The 18,160-nt window shown below is 40.1% G+C and overlaps 1 protein-coding gene across 2 annotated transcripts in view; it reads left to right on the top strand.

The window, feature by feature from the left end:
• The first annotated feature begins 7,496 nt into the window (after positions 1 to 7,496).
• The window catches only part of atp8a1 (ATPase phospholipid transporting 8A1), a 103,600-nt gene continuing 92,936 nt past the window's right edge, over positions 7,497 to 18,160 (top strand). For both annotated transcript variants that reach the window (XM_080035558.1, XM_080035557.1), the window contains exon 1: positions 7,497 to 7,836. In XM_080035558.1, coding sequence (XP_079891684.1) covers positions 7,788 to 7,836 — 49 coding nt within the window. In that variant the 5' untranslated portion in view covers positions 7,497 to 7,787. The remainder of the gene's footprint in view (positions 7,837 to 18,160) is intronic.

Below are 18,160 nucleotides of genomic sequence, written 5' to 3'. Positions count from 1 at the left end.
ACGCCACGTTGAGTCATGCAGCAGTTTTATCTCACTTTAGCACACTTAGACAAGGGACCACTGAGATGCTGATAGTCAATGCAACCTGAAGAACTCCCCAGCTACGCCAATGTAGCCCCACCAGTCACCTCTTCTGATCCTAAAAAAACATGTAGAAGATTAATATAATAATAGGCTAGTTCATTTCACTGCTGTTCGTTGGCTCGGCTGAGACTCAGTAAAAAATCCAAACAGTGATGAATGGTTTCAATATTGTGCAGATTGAATGTTTCCGTAGACTTTTTTAGTTACAATCCTTTACCTCTGTTAGACTCTTCAAACAGGCCCTAACAAAATGTATAAAGCACACCTGTAGCTGCTTCAGTCTAAGCTCACCGTGATCTAGTACATTTATCTATTGCTATGCTGTATGTTACTGCTGTTTGTCTAACTTCTGTTGCTATGTTGAACATGTTATTGTAGTCTATGTGTGATTTTACTGGCTATAGTATAGTGTTGTCTTGTTCTCTCCCTCTCCCCTTTCCCCCCAGGAGGTCATTCACCTCCTACCAGGCCATTGCTTGAATAAGACATTGTTTCTTAGCAATTTTTGACTGTTTAAATAAAGGTTGATGATGATGATGATTTTTGAGTCCTTGTAATACAACAGCACCAGGATCAACTCCACAAATTTGGATTTAAATGAGTATTTAATCAAACATTCACCTCTAATGGACCATGACTTGAGTTTGACACACATGTATCAATGAATGACTTTGCAGTGACTCATCATTAGTGGTTACCGTCAAACCTCACCCTCCCCTGACTGCACATCAACATCCACAAGGGGGCAGAATGCAATTCAATTACTGCTAAATTTCATGCTGCCCAGTCATTGCCCGAAAACAGCTGCAAGGCAAGGCATGCTGAATGCAGCTGCAAGCCTGTCCCCTGTATCCACCAGTTCTGTTTGATTGCCCTTTAGAGAATAGAGAAGGAGCAAGGATTAATGATAAAATCAATGGCACAGTTATTCAAGGGAGAAGGAGCACTATGTATCCTGAAGAGACTGAGATAAACATAAACAGCCACAGGTAGGGCAGACACAATGCTTTCTGAGAAAAGTCTAAAAGCAAAAAAAAGAGAGGACATTGTCTCATCCTCTTTGCCACTTTTACAGCTTAAGTGCATGCAAATACAAAATAAAGTGGCCCTGAAATACAATGAATTTTTGAATAAAGTTATTATTTTTATTATTTTACCTTTAAAAATAAGTACGCTGCAAGACTAAACAATTTTGATGCACTACATTATCAAGGTTATCGGAGAGGGTTTACAATAAATGTTTTTAGTACAAAAGACAAGAGATGACAAACATCATAATTTTATAGGCTGTTCTATAAAAGAAAATTGTTATACAACCTGCGTGTGTGTTTGCTATCTGTGAAGGACACTGCAAACTCATCACAGTTAGTCAAAATAGACGTTAAAACAAATGTTTTGCTTTTATTGTGACACATTTTTTTATAACAGTGTAGAAACAGAATCTTAACTGTTAGGTAACCACGGCGGCCCATGTTCAGATTCGGAATAATACATTCTTATTGTTCATGGCTAATTCAAGAAGCGGACAATTAAAATAAAAATAACCTGGTTGTGAATTTATGTCAATGTTATGTTTTCTTGCAGGATCTTTTATCTGTATTTTTAATCACAGCCTGCCAAGATGTAAACATACACCGCAGTAATGCGTCAAAGAACAAACGTGTTAGAAGGTAGGTTCGGTTGCTAGTGTAATCTTTAGCCTATAGGTCGCTGACTGAAAAAAAAATGCAGTAAAGAATACTGTTTCTGTTGTATTCGACACAGATTTGGACTTAAATGAGTCATTGTTTGGTCTGGTTATGCTGTCAAAAACCAAAAAAACATCTCATAGATGCACACACAGGTCTACACACATAGACCTATTAGGCTATGGAGGAGGCAGGCTTCTTGTCACTGTTGCTTAGCAACCATGGGAGCTACAGAGCCAAATCCCCATGGTGGCAAGCTGATGTTGAATTAGGCGGAGTGGGGGAAAGAAAGGAAATCTCTGCAAGATATTTGTCTGTAGCAGGCACAGAAGGAGGCATACGTGATCAGGTGTTAATTTCTTATTTTTGTATGTGGTGAATCTTCAGTCCCTATGCAACACACTCTTTCTGTGTTTTTGTTTTTTCTTCTTTTGGCTGTAAAGAAGATTTTAGAAAGCCATTCATTAATTTAATCAAACCTTTTTGCTCAAATACATGCGAGCACAGATAAGCCTTCTCTTGCTGCAATTGCCAGCGTCCACTGCACTGCTCATACACAAAGCCTAAACACTGGTATAATGTTTTCAGAAGCAGAGGCATAATCTAATTTTCCCCTAATCCCCACAACAGCAAATACCTCTTATTTTTCAAAGGGAATATGTATCAAAGCAGTAGCGACACAGTCTCCTATATCACTCCTAATAAAGTGTGTCACGTGGCAGCAATAACAGATAAACTCCTCTGTAAATGCACATGCATGCAGGACCCTCAATATTATGAAAATACTGCCGGTGCAATGCCGACGTCAGACTATTGTAGCATGTCTGTAACATTGTAGTTCTCTCAGCCGACTGCAGTGGTGCTGCTGCTGTACAAATGCTGCCTGAAGAGTGATTTGCATTTCCACTGCAGTGAGAATGAAAACACATTTTGATTTAGGCCTACCCCCTGTGCAGCAGCCAGTGTGGTCGCAGCAGATATAGCACTGCTGCCCTTTTTTTCTTTGTGCCTGCACGTGTGTTGCTCCTTCGTGACTTATTTCTAGTAACTGAGGCTCCACATTAGAGCAGATTCATGACATGAGAGAGACACGCGGCTGAGGGATGTATAGGAATCCTTAAACTTGAGTAAATCGCCCTGGATTGATTGCTTGCTGAGCTTGTCTCTTGACAATAATCACATAACAACCCAGCGACTGATACCATACCAGTATTTACGTATAACTGCTCGATTCCATGGTCAGTGGCGGTCCTGGTCAGTTGTCTTTTTGATGGGTTGAATAGTTTATTTTTCTTTATTGTCAAGAACCACCTTTTCTGTGGAAAGGATCTTATTTATCGATCATTTGATTTGTTGGTCCATGTTGATGAATAAAAAATGGCCTCCTTCCGGGTGACATTACTTCTTCCATGTTACATCCCTGAGAGTTTTCAGACAATGTGGAATAGAGTTACCAGTTAATGAGAGAAATTGCAGTGAAATGTTACAGTTGTCTTCTCTGCGGGTTTGGTTGCTTGAATTGGATAGTTTTGTAGCTCAGTCAGCCGTAAGAAAGAGTCAGGGTTTGCAGGATTCATTAGTGACAGGCTTTTGAGATATGATTTTTTTTTCATGTGTCAAGCCTTTGTGCTATACATTTATGAATAATGTCTTTCAAATATAGATATACCAATCTTCTCATCTGACATGTATAATTAGGAATTTAAGTTTTTACCTATACATATTTGGGACGTGCCTTTGATGAATAAGGCTCTGACAATTGGCTCCCTCCCCCACATGAGGCCACACACCTATGCACACCGTTATTTTGTATTTAGAAATATGTATACATTTTTTTGACATTTTGTTACGCATTAATACAAGTGTACCTTACTGCAAAGTGGTATTTGTATTTGTATTTTATTGGGATCTCCATTAGCTGAGGCCATAGCCAAAGCTATTCTTCCTGGAGTCCACACAACACCTTTGCATCTATACACTGCAGTGCATAATTACATTAAATAATGATCACCATGACAAAACAGTGATAACGGAAATGGTAACAAAAGTAATAAAAATAACTCTACAACAGTCAAAATTAAATAAAATAAAAATAATACAAAATTAACAAAACACAGGACCTAAATTATTCACAGAAACATAGAGATAAACTTATATAAACATGACAGGTGTAATTGATGGTCAGACCAGACAAAAACATATATAAACAGAAACAATTAATGATGATTATACTGATGGGAGTGGCATCATTGGTTAGATATTAGCCACTGCAGAGAGCTGCTCGACTAGTAGATGTTTTTTAAGTAATAGTTTGAATCGATTTTTGCAATTTTCTTGAATAATATGTCCAGGCATGGTGTTCCATTTACTCATGGCTCTATATAATGCTGTACTCTTCGCTCTGTTTGTTTTCACCTTAGGTAGTGTGAATCTTCCTTCCATCGCATGCCTGGTGTTATAATTGTGTTTATCAGAACTGAAACTTAAACATTTATACAATACCCTCGGCAATTTAGTCACTGAAATTTTCCTCGTAAAATTAAGCAAAGAGGCAGTAAATCTATTCTTAACACTTAACCAGGATAGAAAGTTGTGCATTATTTTCACATTACTCCTATAGGAACACCTTAATAAACAGCGTGCAGCCTTATTCTGAGCAATTTGCAATTTTTTTATATGTGACATGGCAGCTCCTGACCAAACCTCTGAGCAATAGTCCAGATGAGCTAAGACAATTGTTTTAATGACATTTCCCATTATATTCTTTGGTAAAAAATGTGAACATCTCCGTATAACTGAGAGACCTCTGCCCATTTTAACTACCACCTTACCAATGTGTTGAGCCCAGGATAAATTACTGTCTACAATTATGCCAAGAAGTTTGGTCTTTTGAACTTGTTCAACTGCCATACCCTTAATGTACAAATTCAACTTGGGATCATTTGATAACAGATGTTTTGTCCCAAATACAAGGCTTTTTGTTTTAGAAACATTAAGAACTAGTTTGTTATGTGTTACCCAGTCCAATACTAACTGCAATTCATTGTTCAAGACATTATTAAGCATTTCAATTGTGGACTCTGACACATATATTGTTGAATCATCAGCATACATCGCTATTTTTGCATTTGTTACAGTTAAAGGTAGTTCATTTGTAAATACAGAAAATAGCAGTGGTCCCAGGCAACTTCCTTGTGGAATTCCACAGTTTAATGATTTGAACTCAGAGAAATGTCCGTTGAAGTACACTGTCTGTTTCCTATTAGCTAAGTAATTTCCTAGCCAGAGTATTGCAGTTGAATTGAAACCATATCCTTTAAGTTTTTGCAATAGCAGATTGTGATCAATTATATCAAAAGCTGCACTGAAATCTAACAGTACAGCACCTACTAAATTCTTGTTATTGATTTCTCTATGCCAATCATCAGTCATTTGAATAAGGGCTGTGCTAGTGGAATGCCCGCCTCTATAAGCATGTTGAAAGTCTGTATTTAAATCATTAGCTGAAAAATAGCATTGTATTTGTTCAAAGGCAATTTTTTCCATGATCTTACTCATAGCAGGCAGCAAACTAATTGGTCGACTATTAGGGCCACTGAATGGTACAGTGGCATTCTTTGGTAGTGGAACAATCTTTGCAATTTTCCATGCTTGTGGGAAAACACATTTTTCAAAACTTAGATTCAACATATGACAAACTGGAGTGGCAATCAAGTTTGCTACCAGTTTCAAAAGTCTCACATCCATGTTATCCACACCAGATGGTTTGTCTTTACAATTTAAAAGCAACTTTTCCACGTAGCTAACATTGACTTTAGTAAATTCAAATGTGCATTTTTTACCTCTCATAATTTGATCTCTAATCAAGGTTTGTGATTGCATGTTGTTTGTTTGGCACATTTCATTCCTAAGTTTCTCCACTTTGTTATTGAAAAAGTTGCTAAGGTGATTGGCAATTCCTACAGGCGTAATAATGAAATGTCCTTCTGATTCAAGAAATGATGGAGGTGACTTAGATTTACTGCCCATCATGTCATTAAGAATATTCCACATTTTTTTGCTGTCATGGCTTGCGTTACGAATCACATTTACAAAATACATCTTCTTCTTCCTTTTATTTAATTTTGTTACATAATTTCGTAGTTTACGATAAACTTGCCAATCCGATTCAAATTTAGAATTATTTGCCATTATCTTTGCTTGATCTCTCTGCTCCATACAATCCTTCAATTCCTCATCAATCCAACAGGATCTGACATTTCTAACAGTTCTCTTCCTCACAGGTGCATGTTTATCAGTTATTTCTCCAAACAGCTTATCAAAAGCCTCCACCGCATCATCTGGATCATCCTTCCACAACACACTATCCCAGCAAATATTTCTAACGTCTTCTATAAAACAGTCTTCATTGAAGTGTTTGTATGATCTCTTTATAATGATTTTGGGTCCAGCTTTCGGGACCTTTGTTTTCCTCACTACTGCCACTAGGTTGTGATCACTACATCCAACTGGTAATGATATGGCCTTGTTACATAATTCTGCTTTGTTAGTATGATCTATACAAGTTGCTGTTCTTGATCCATCCCTTTTTAAGCACACTCTTGTTGGTTGGGTTATCACTTGAGTTAGTCCACATGCATCTGTGACAGCAAGAAGCTTATTCTTAAGTGGACAGTCCAATGATTTCCAATCAATGTTGAGGTCTCCCAGGAAATATATTTCATTTGCATGATCACATACTGCTCATATATTTCCCCCTGCTCATATTCTATAGGGCACTGGCTTGCACATGATTTCAGGATCATCTACATAGGCTACATGTGTTTTTGTTTTTTTTCTATTTTGCTTTATTTCTGGTATTCAAACTTGTGTTGAATACTTGCTAGTTTCTACTGACATTGCACTGCTTGGATGTCTCCTTCTCCACCTTAACCAAATGTTAAATTGTGTGAAGATGTATCAAAATCACCTCCCAACTCTGTGTATAGGCCTAATGACACAATAACAAACGTGTTTGCATAGGCTCAATTAATTCGTAATAATAAAATCATATTCCATTAGGCTAGACTACTGACATAAAACAATAAAATATACATATGAAAAAACAGGGAGGTGTGCGATACACGTTATAGGCGTAGGCCTAATAGGCTACGGAAATCAATGCCAATAGTCTATTGGCGTGTATTGAAAATAAGGCCTAGTCCTCATTGTATGCAACGTAATTATAATAAAGACCATTACATTTTCATTGATTAATGTATGCAGTGCTGCTGTACTAGTTCGTTGAGTGGTATTTCAATCTTAATATTTATATTTTAGCCTATAAAACAAGACGTGACAAGCCAACTCCCACCGCTCCCACCAAGTGAACTATTGTCATGTCTCGTATCTGTGAAAAACCTCTACTGCAGAGGGGGGAGCTGTTCCACAGTAGGCTACCGAACAATTTTTGGGCGTTTTAAAAACGTTTACTTTTTAAGCGTTATTAGCGTGCGGATTGACAGACGCACCTTTGTCTATTTATGTATTCGCAAGCATAGGCTACTATTTTCACGAGACATATATTTCCTGGCCACAGAGAAACTACAGTTATGATTTTCAGTCACCCCCTCCCGCTGCGGAAGAACTTGGTACAGTCCATAACGTGAAGCGGCACAATCCCCCTCACGTCAGTTAATGGTAAATCCGTGTCCACTCCTGCTATATGAAGGCGTCTATCCGCTTTATAATCCGCCGTGAGAACCGGGGGGATGCTGCGGGATCAGTGAAGCCGTGGGCTCCTGGGCATGGTTCTGTCCCCACCAGGAAATGAATGTCGTTTGTACTTCGTTAGTGTTCCTCGTTTGCAGTAAACACACAGCAATGTTGTCCGCATGAGAGAGGCTCCTCTCTTGAATTTTTGCCGTTTTCGGAAATTCTTTGACGGTTGAGAAGAAGCAGCGGCAGCCACAGGGAGCAGAACTAACCAGCCGCGGCCGCTTGACAGGTGCCGTCGCCCGGGCTGTGCGTGGAGAGATGCCGCCAGTCCAGAGAACGATGTCTGATATTCGTACGCGGGCGGAGGGTAGGTTGAGACAATTTGACTTCGTTGTGTGTGTTGAAGAATGTTTTACAATCAATTTCCACGGCTATTTTTTTGTTGCCGCAAGAAGGCCGGCCAGTAGCTCTCTGGAAGTAACGTTACAGTAACTTGCTAGCTAAAGCTGTGATTAACGGTGTCCCAAACAGGGGTCAAGGAAACCCAGGGGGCCTTGAGAGTTTTCTAAAGGAGTCAAACTTATGTCAATCAAAGTCAGTCCAAAGAGTGAGGCTGCTTTTATCCCCCTATCTGCAGATAAAACATAGGGCTTTTACCAGACAAATTGTTGTCGGTTATCTGAATTATGCTTCCTGAAAGAGAAACTAGTGTAGAGTGCTAATATACCAGCAACCATCCAGACTGGGACACCTCCAGCTTTGTCCTGACTCCGGGCCAAGCCAAACTGTAGGCCTACCATCATCCCTGAAAGCATTTAATGCATTTTGACGCCTAGTGACAGCAGCCACAATTCTTACAGCACAATAACAAGTGTCCCGAGTCCCGACGATGGCATCTACATTAGCGTGGGTCTAATAATACAGCCATTGTAATTCGGCAGCGGGGACCCCCTTGCTACCTTACTGCACCAGTAACTTTTCACTGCATCTCAGATGTATTTTCAAGGGAAAGAGGATGATGCAGATACACTACTTAAGCGATTTGAATGCTCACAAGGGATCTGTTTGCCCTAAGGCTCCAGTGGCTGCTGAGCAGCTTTGAGTGTTAAGGGTTTGTTTGTTTATCCAGGATGGCACCTATGGTAGTTGGACATATGATATTGTACATGTCTATTTCTGGCTGCAGATGCACAGTCCTGTGTGGATTCATCATGAAGTCCTAACAATTCCTTCCATCTCTTATTTGTGGCTGACCGTGACCTTTGACCTCTCTGGACTGGGGCAGGGATCAATACAATTGTGCATTGATATTATTTATGGTGTTTGCTGCAGTTTGTCTTTCTCCTTGCATTGAATGTAATGGCACTGTCGTGGTTTTATCTTGGATGGATTAGGTTTGATTCATAACTGTATTTTTTCAGGGTAATGGCACAATCTGAGTTATTGCTGTTGTGTCTATTTTTTGGCTGCTCAAGCAAGCAGTCTGGCCTCTTAAAGGGAAATTGAAAATGACTTCCCCTCAATTGTATTCTTGTACGCAACTTGTTATAACTCAAAATGTGGTGGACTAGGGCACATACATGTGTGCATTGCGTATTAGGTGCTTCTAATTAAAGCCATAATACGATTTCATCTGTTTTCTAATAATGTGATTACCTCTAGTAATGCAGTAACTTCACAGTATGAGACAGTTTAATTGTTAAGGATGTGTTCACTCAGGAAGGACCTGAACTCACTCTTTTGTCGCTGACTGTGGGAAATTTATTTTTTAAGAGGCATGTGATTCATTAAAAAAATTCTGTGAATATTTGAACATGCAGGACTGTGTTAAAGCTGATGCAGAGGAGCACTACAGCTGAGAATAACCTAGGATACCCTACAGTTGTGGTTGTACAGTAAGAGTATTCTTCAGTTTATCCGCTATCCATGATGATATAACACAACATTGATTCATTCACTAATTACAAATGCATATTTATTTATTCAAGCCGTAATACAGTACCTTCCTTTAAACGTGATACAACTTAGCCAGGTTTCAATGGATAGAGTTAATACCTGAGTTTTGTGCATTATTAAACACTTCTGAGATGATTGAAGGGACCTGTTAATATTTTATATTCACAAAAACTTGGTGTTACTTATTTCCACATTGGAAAAGTAGACCAGTCATTATATTTCAGCACAGTGAATATAATAGTAGTAATGTGGCCCAAATGACAGATACTTGCTTATCGTATTATTTCTGAAGATTTATATATTAAGCATGTCTACCTTCCAGACATTGATCTACGTCATAGACCCATTCAGCCCCCATTATGAATATTCATGGTCATATTCCCAACAGGTGGCCTTGATGTCATTGGTTATATGCTTTTACAATCATTCAAAAAACAGCAGTGCGCTTTATGTGACATATTCTGCATAGTAGTAAGATTGTCTTTCTGATTTATGACGGTGGGAAAGACAGTTATGAATAACTGGTCTGCTGGAAATTTATTCCATTGCTTTTTTTATATATATATATATATTTTTTACTGTACTAGCATGAGCAGGGTGCATCTGAAATGTTGTTGTTTTTGCATTTGGTTTTGCTACCTACGAGCAGATAATTAAAGGAATTTCTCATCCCCAACAGAAGTTATACCGTTATGAAACTGAAGGCCTCATTCATCCTAATGGAAGAAATCTAAATAATTAAAGGCTTATAGATTCCTTTTAAAACTGTTCCCGAATGTCTGCTGCAGTCACAACAGCTAAAACATGAATTATGCAGCAGCTCTTGCTGACACTCCCCAAACCACCACACAACCTTTATAGGTAACAAAGAGCACGTGATATTGCTGTTTTTTCTCAGCTCCATAGCTCTAAACAGACCCTGTGTCCCTCCTGCTTCAGTAAAAAAAACAGAGTATCATGTTTTCTTTGTTAGCATCTTTCTAAACCAGGGATTGGATCATCTCCTGTACCGTACCGTGCCATATTGATGACCTATGCTGTCGCCTGAGTATCCACAAATTTCCAGCCTCATGGCTCCTTATCTAGTTAGCTATTTTTTCCCAACCACGCATCTGTTTGGTTACTTTTATGAGAGCCTAAGCACCTGCCCCACCCTTCATTTTTATTTTTTAATCACCACAGTGCATCCGGCAGGCTTCCATCTAGGAAGGGCGACCCTCTGCCAGGCTTAACACCTAATCCATCAACGGGCTGTTCGTCAGCTCAACATGCTGCACACTCCCCAGTCTCGCCCACCACGTGCCGCTCCACTCCTTGTCACTTTTCTTTGCTGAGCTGTGGAAACATCCAACATCACAGCCTGCATGTGTTTCCAAAATAACCTTATCTAGGACACCTGGGGTACAGGTGACGTCAGTAGCTATCAGCGCGTTTAATGTGTGATCCTGAGATGACAGACGGGCACCTCTAGACTATGATCTCTCCAATACAAATTTCCATGATAAGTGGGAAGGTGCTTCATACCTGGTTCCACTGTCTAGATGGTAAAGCTGATGGACAGAGGCCACACAAGTTAAGTCTAGACAGATGGTGGGAAGCATCCTGTTTGCCGTCTTAGCTTGCATGTTTTTCTGCAGTCAAACCAAATTCCCTCTCACAATTGACACTTAAGGTTGAAAATGGCCAGCTAAGCTTGTCGTGTAATAAATCAATCACAAGACTAGATGCTTTTGTTTTTGTGTCGGCTGTTTTTCATGATAGAAGTTGCTCTTCAGCATCTGATTTGCCCACATACTAGTTTTAGGGTGCTTTGTCTGCCATGTTTGGTGCAATTGAAACAAACTTGTGTTAATTTCCACCTTTGCCGCGAGTCGTTTGCGCAGGTGAGAACAGCAATCACACTCGGGTACTCACCAAAAGGGGACCAAACAAGCGGGCCGAGACCTTGTCGAAGAGGTGGTCGCGGTATGCTTCCAAACAAATTCTGTTGCGGTCGGTATGTGGTGACACTATGAGCGGACCGAGTCTGACCCAAATGCAGGAAGTAGTTTGTAACATACTGCCGTAGCCAGCTGAACGATGCGTTATGGGATGAAGAAAACTATATATTTCCTGAATTTTTCCCGCATGGATATTCTGACCAATTGTAGAACAATTAAGGAACTACGTTATTGCTCCCTCCCCAGACACATCTAACCAATGACTGAAATTAATGTTCTCACGTGGCTTGTCCCGCTGCATTTCGTTCACGTAACCAACTGATTTGGACCAGAGGAAACAAAGAACTCAACCTGTTAAAAAACAAAACGATGTATCATTCTCGTACAAACCAAGGAAGCGGACTACCGGGTGTGAAACCGCCCTTGATGTGCACAAAGTAATCTGCTTCTGTTTTAAGCATTATATTTATACCTATTCTGTCATTCTCAAGATGTTTGATATGAAGCTTGATGTTCCCCGTAACATTTTAATAACAGCAGCTAAGCCTTATTCTATCTGAATAGTGGTAACAGCATGGGGAGAGAGAGGGGGATAGACTGCTCCCTTCTGAAGGGATCGAGAGTTGCCCATGTGCCTGGCGGATCACTGGCTGATGATAATGTGGCACAATAGCACAACACAACACTAAATCCCTTGTCTGGGGCCACTGGTGTGTCATATCAAGTCCCCTCGGGCCTCTCTACTCGGTCTATGTGCCGGCATGGGACATCTCCTCTGCTCTGTTTTCCACTTAATGCGCTGACTCCATCACTAACCTGCAGCCAGTCTTATATGTTTTTACAGATACCCAATTTCCCCTCACCTCAATGGTTCTCCTCTGCCTGTCAAAGCAAAGTGAATGTGGCACGCCATTGTAAGGAAGTGGAGAAGGAAAAGGCTCACATGCCCTTGTTCACACAGAGACGGATGCAGAAACAAAGAACCTATTCTTAAGTTTGCTCATGCATGTTGTTATATTGACTGAGATGAGGAAGTCCCATGAGCTGCAAACAGTGTCACAAAGATTGCCCATTGAGACAAACTTGCAAAGTCCTTTTGAGGGCTGCAGCTAATAATTATTATCTTCACTTGAGATTCTCTATTATTCAAATAGTTGTGGGGAACCATGGTAGTAGGGCTATTTATATTATAACAATTCATGCTACTCATACTCGTGGGGAGATACTCTTCCACACTCATCAACCCAGCCATCAGCTACTACTGTAGTAGAGTACAGTAACTATGTCCTCACCACCAGTTTCCAAATGACAAACGATTAATCAAAGCAGCATTAACCTGACCCTAAACTGTATCTGCTATCAGCTTTTATTTTTATTTTTTACTGGTGAGCCAAAGTCTTGTTTCTACCCTGGGTTTATTTGTCTGTATGACAGTACTATAACAGTAGAACAATGCACTAAGCCTGCAGGTGCCGGGAGACATTCGATGTGATCATGCCCCCAGAAGGTTGACAAGGTCAGAAAGAAAGGTGTCGGCAGTCACTCCACAGGAAAGCAACACAATCAATGTTTGGGAACATGAAACTCTTGCTGCTCTTGACCCCTAAGATCTTTAGCATTTCATGACCCCGTCTCTGTCTCAATCTTATGTCCAACTAGACCATGGTTAATTCTTCTAAAAACACACATTAAGAGCTTTGACATTTTACATCATTGCACCAGTGATTACTGTCTTTATACGTGAGTGCTGGTACTGATTCTGAATAGAGATATTGGTGATCTGGGACTTATTTAGACATCTAATCAGATAACCGGCATCCTGAAATTGATGCAGTAGGTACAGTAGGGTTAAGGCTTAATCTACACGTTTACTGTGCTACTTCTTCATATTCTGATCACTTACTCAGTCAATATCTAATGTTTGGCATAGATATGCAATTTAGATAATGCTTTCATCACTTCCATGAATGCCTGTGGTCCTGCAATGGGAGACGTGTAATTGAGCCTACTTTTTTGGTCTATATACTACTAGGGATGGACATTTGAAGATATCTGAGTATGATAGGATTACCCGGATTTCTATAACAATTTTTTTCTTTTTTTTAAGATGATTTTTTTGGCATTTTTGCTTTTATTAGACAGATTTTGGAGAGACAGAGTTGAAATGGGGACATGCAGAGAACTTACCCCGGCGGGATTCAAACCCGGGTATGCTGCAGGGCCTGGGCCCGGGGAAGATGCTCTGAGCACTATGCTATGAGCGCCCCCATTTCTAAATGGCATCTATTTGATTATTTCCTTTTATAGAACTAAAATGGTTTGTATGTTGTGCACATGTGTTGTTTACTCTTTGTAGATGATGGAGGTGCCAGTTTTGCCGGGTAAGCTAACACATTATTAACATGTAACATCAGGTCAATGAGCATCACGGGCACACTTGGATGGAATGGTTGTCATTGCGCAACCATTTGGATATTACAGCTATTTTTAGAGATATGTGAGAAATTAGTATGGTGTCCTTTTTGGGAGGGGGCATTTTATCATGCTTTATTAGATATGTCGGTCTACATTTTCAGCCAGAACAGGACAGAGAGAGGGAAATACATTCAGCAAAGGACCTGGACATAAATTGGACATAAGGTGAACTACTGGGTTGCCCCTTATCAAGTATTGTTTTGTCCCCATTTAACATTCTGAGTCCTGAACTTTTTAGGGATCACAATATGGAGGTTTGTTGGGGATATCCCTACTAATTAGAACTCCAAATTGCACATTCATGCTGATTGTATGATTGATGGCAGAATAGATTTCATGCTATCACAGCCAGTGGCAGAAAGGCTTGGACAGAATTTGGTCAGCTTCTATGGTTCTATGGTCTATCACCATAGAACCTGGTATATTCTTTTAATAAACGTGGCTCTGATAAAGAAAAAGAACAGTTGTTTAAGGTCAGGCATATAACACTGATACAACATGGAATGACTGGTATTCCTAAGGTCTATTCCTGTTTCCAGACCTTTGAATTGCACCATATGCCCTTCCCTTTTACCATTCATGAAGTCGCACAGTGGAAAGGTTTCTGTCCGTGCAGATCCCTTGCTAAGCTAAGGCCACCCCTGTGATGTCACAGCAAGCCCCAGCTGCCCATGTTGTCCTGGGACTGTCCGTCCCACTGTAGGCCGCCTGAGCCCATGGGGAGCCAAGCCAGATGCAGCCGAAAAGAGAGTGGGATTAATTCTCCAACCCTGTTTTAGTTGTGAGTGCTTGTTACAGCATTGTGATCTGATAAGCGACTTATGGATGGATTCTGTTGCTTAGACTGAGGAAGCATCTATATCCCATTCCCCATTCACAAATTGTTGGAAATTGGGAGGATTCTGATTTTCAACAAAGCGTTGGATGCAGTTTTTCTTCACAAATCCTGTTGACTGTGGTTTGGCTGCCATTCATTGGTTAGTGTTAGATCAATGTCAATAGCCCCAAGCTGCCTGCCTCCACCCATCCTGTTCTTATTAATGAATCATGTCGGAGCCTAGTTGTGACCAGATCACGTGCCTCCTCATCTGCACTTTATTGACCAACCTACAACTCTCTCAGGCTCATTATTGCTAGTTCTGAATGTCAACAGATAGATTGAACTCTGCCTGGACCTTAATCTGGAAGAACGAAAAGCCTCTCTAAATCTAGTTCTTACCTTTTAGGTGGATGTTAACGACTCATGGGCCTTCTTGAGGAATCCTAAGGCTTAGTCATGGAGCCAACTGAATCATCACTGTCAGTGTGTAATCATAATGTATTGTACTGACCAACAGAAGTTGTTAAACGCAGACAACATAATATCTTTAATGAGATGTTATGAAGCTGTTTTGATTTCAAAAATTAATTGCCACAATAAAATAAAATTACTAAAATATTTCAACTGTGACAACAGTTGATGATGTTAATTTAATAACAACGATTAGTGCTATTACTGTGACAATATGGAACCGATATACTAACCATTCTTTGGGGATGGATTTTATAGTATTGGTTAGCTCTGTATGGGCAGTTGTTTATTGTGGTCTGTAATATTTAACCCCGAAGGCCATTACATGCATTGCTAGGTTATATTCCTGACTATCAGGTCTTTATTGTCCCTGTCATTGCTGCTATTAGATGTGTTTAATCTTAGTAGTGTTGACAGTTATGACAGCAATAATTTGCCACCCCCACCACTTTCGTCTGACCTGAGTCATTACATTACCAACCAGTATGTCATAAATCTGCAAAGGATGGTTTTTCTTTTATCCACAAACATTATGAGTTTTAAGGGGCAATAGGATATTGCTTTAGATTTCAGCATTATTGTGATTAATCTAAGATATTAGTGTGTTTTGAAAGTTTGGCTGTGTTTAAGTTAAACTTAATAGTTATCAAGTCACTACGCCTACAATGGTTTTAAATCTCAATGACATACTATAAGTATTTTTAAAGATCTCTCAGGTTTCACAGAAGGGAATTCCCCTGTCGGTGGTTCACAGTGTCTCTGTAGCTTACACTACTCGGGGATATAAAGACAGACCGGGGAAGACCGGCATGCCTTGGCCAATGCCAGGACATGCTGGGCCTGTTTTTTTTCCCACTGGGCACCCTCTCCAAAATAACGTGCCCCCTTGTGACTATTGTTGCACCCGTCTGTTGGCTGACGTAAACAATAATCCTGACATCTGGCCTGCATCCAAACTCATTATGAAACTTGATGGCATTGATCCTTCCTCCAGAGGCTTCCCCTTCAGAACTCTGTGCTTCTGCCTTTTACTCCTGCTGTGCTTAATTTGGCTCTTTTTCACTATTTTCTCTCTTCTTTATCCACGCCTCTTCCGTTGCATTTATACAGCCAGCTATAGGTTACGCTGTGGCTCTAAGGTGGCGTTATGAAGCCTAATAGAACCCAGATTAAGAATTCCGTTCACAGTAAGTGTCAGCCCAGATTCCCATTCTTGCACTCTTCATTGATGTCAGGGTAGTTGAGCCGTGACACGCCTGCAGTTAATCAAATTAGTGCTGAGAAAATGCTTGTTGTCCACCAGGGAATATTAAGAGCATTTCCCACTGAGACTTCTGTGGTAGTGGCTGAATACATTATCCACACGTTAGAATCTAAGGGATATGAACCGGAAATGGGGGGAGGTTGATGCCATTTATTCTTGTTGAGGCTAGGCAGGGGAAATATTAGGATACGATATTACTTTATTGTCAGAGCAATTTTGAAACTTGTTTAGCATCGCAGCAGCTCCATTTACAAAATTTCAGAAAAGACTAAAGTGACGAGAGAAGACTAGCATTAAAGACATCAAGACAGGACCCACAAATATACATTCAACATAACATTACAACAGAAGACACCATTTAAGGCCTATCAGCGTGCATGTGATCTGTGATTAAGTCCTATATTTACCCTGCGTTCCGAATCGCATACTTTCTACTATATAGTATGTAGAAAAAAGATTTAGGATGTCCCGATTCTTGTGGCCAGATTTAGTATGGTTAGAAGTACCCGAATGTCCTACTTCATCTGGCCAAGATTGTTAGTGTTGAAAACTGCATCCTATTTAGGCGATTCTGACCCACATCGACGAATCCTCCATATGAAAACAAACGGGGTATGCCGGATATAAAAGCAAGAGGCAAGGTCAAGGCGCAATGTTATGATGAAATAAAAGAGTGAAAGTATGTCCCAATAGTATGCCTACTGCATCCTAACTAGATTATTTTTATCGTCGGATGTAGTATGTAGAATAGAAAAAAGAAAGAGTATGCGATTCGGAACGCAGGGTTAGCTTGAGGATTGACTGGTGCACAAAGAGTGCTTGTGTGATGCAACAGTTGGGGCGCACATGAATGTTACTAAGTAGCTCAACTGTAACAGCTCTGCATTTTGACATCAAACGGTGCCGATGCGTTGTTACTGTGAAATCATAAAGGTCTGCTTCTATTTGTCCTGTTAAACAGAAATTGCTGGATTGATGTGCCAGAATACCAGACCAGTGTTTCTCTGGCAACTCCTCAAGCCCAGCTCATCACCCAATGCTTCTGGTTCACTTCTGCTTTTCTAATCCAATTAAAGTGTTAAATATGTAGCCTTTAATTGGATCAGGTGTGCGAGAATAGCAGCTGTAGCAAAAACCTGGCGATTACGTAGTTCTTGAAGACTTGAGAAGCACAACTAAACAAACTGGTCTTGAGCCTTTTAGTATTTCTGTTACCGAGTATGACCTAAACATGATTTAACAACATTTAATTTTCATATGTTCAAAGTGTAATCAAAGAAAAGAAAAGAAAAGGACTGTTCTAATCGAAAATACAACATTCTGAAAAACACTGTAAAAACGGGATCTCAAGCTTTTTTTTCATGACTGAGTATGGTTTCATATTTGCAGTGACAAAAAAATGTGTGGTATTTATTATTTTGCCCTTTATGAATATAAGTTTTTAAAATGAATCATGATAAGATAATTATTAAAAAGTCTTACCCTATGTTGGTCATGGTCAATGAGCATCATTGTGATAATCGTGAATAACTTTATTCGTCAGTGGCTAGTACTGGCTGCATTGAAACAAGTCTTTTTCACATATGCCCTCAACCTCACTTCAGAGGGGGTGCACGTGCAGGGTGATCCACAGTTAAGTGCCAGAGATGCTGGGCACCGTAGATGTTATACCAGCCACCACTAGTTTTACAACTAACACCCTTCTGTCCGGTGCCGATAGAACCAGCGACCTCATAGTTACTGGTCGGCCCCTATTTCCTCTAGG

The sequence above is a fragment of the Ammodytes marinus genome (assembly GCF_949987685.1).
Source record: "Ammodytes marinus genome assembly, chromosome: 10".
Lineage (NCBI taxonomy): Eukaryota > Metazoa > Chordata > Actinopteri > Uranoscopiformes > Ammodytidae > Ammodytes > Ammodytes marinus.
This window is presented reverse-complemented; position numbering and strand designations above follow the sequence as displayed.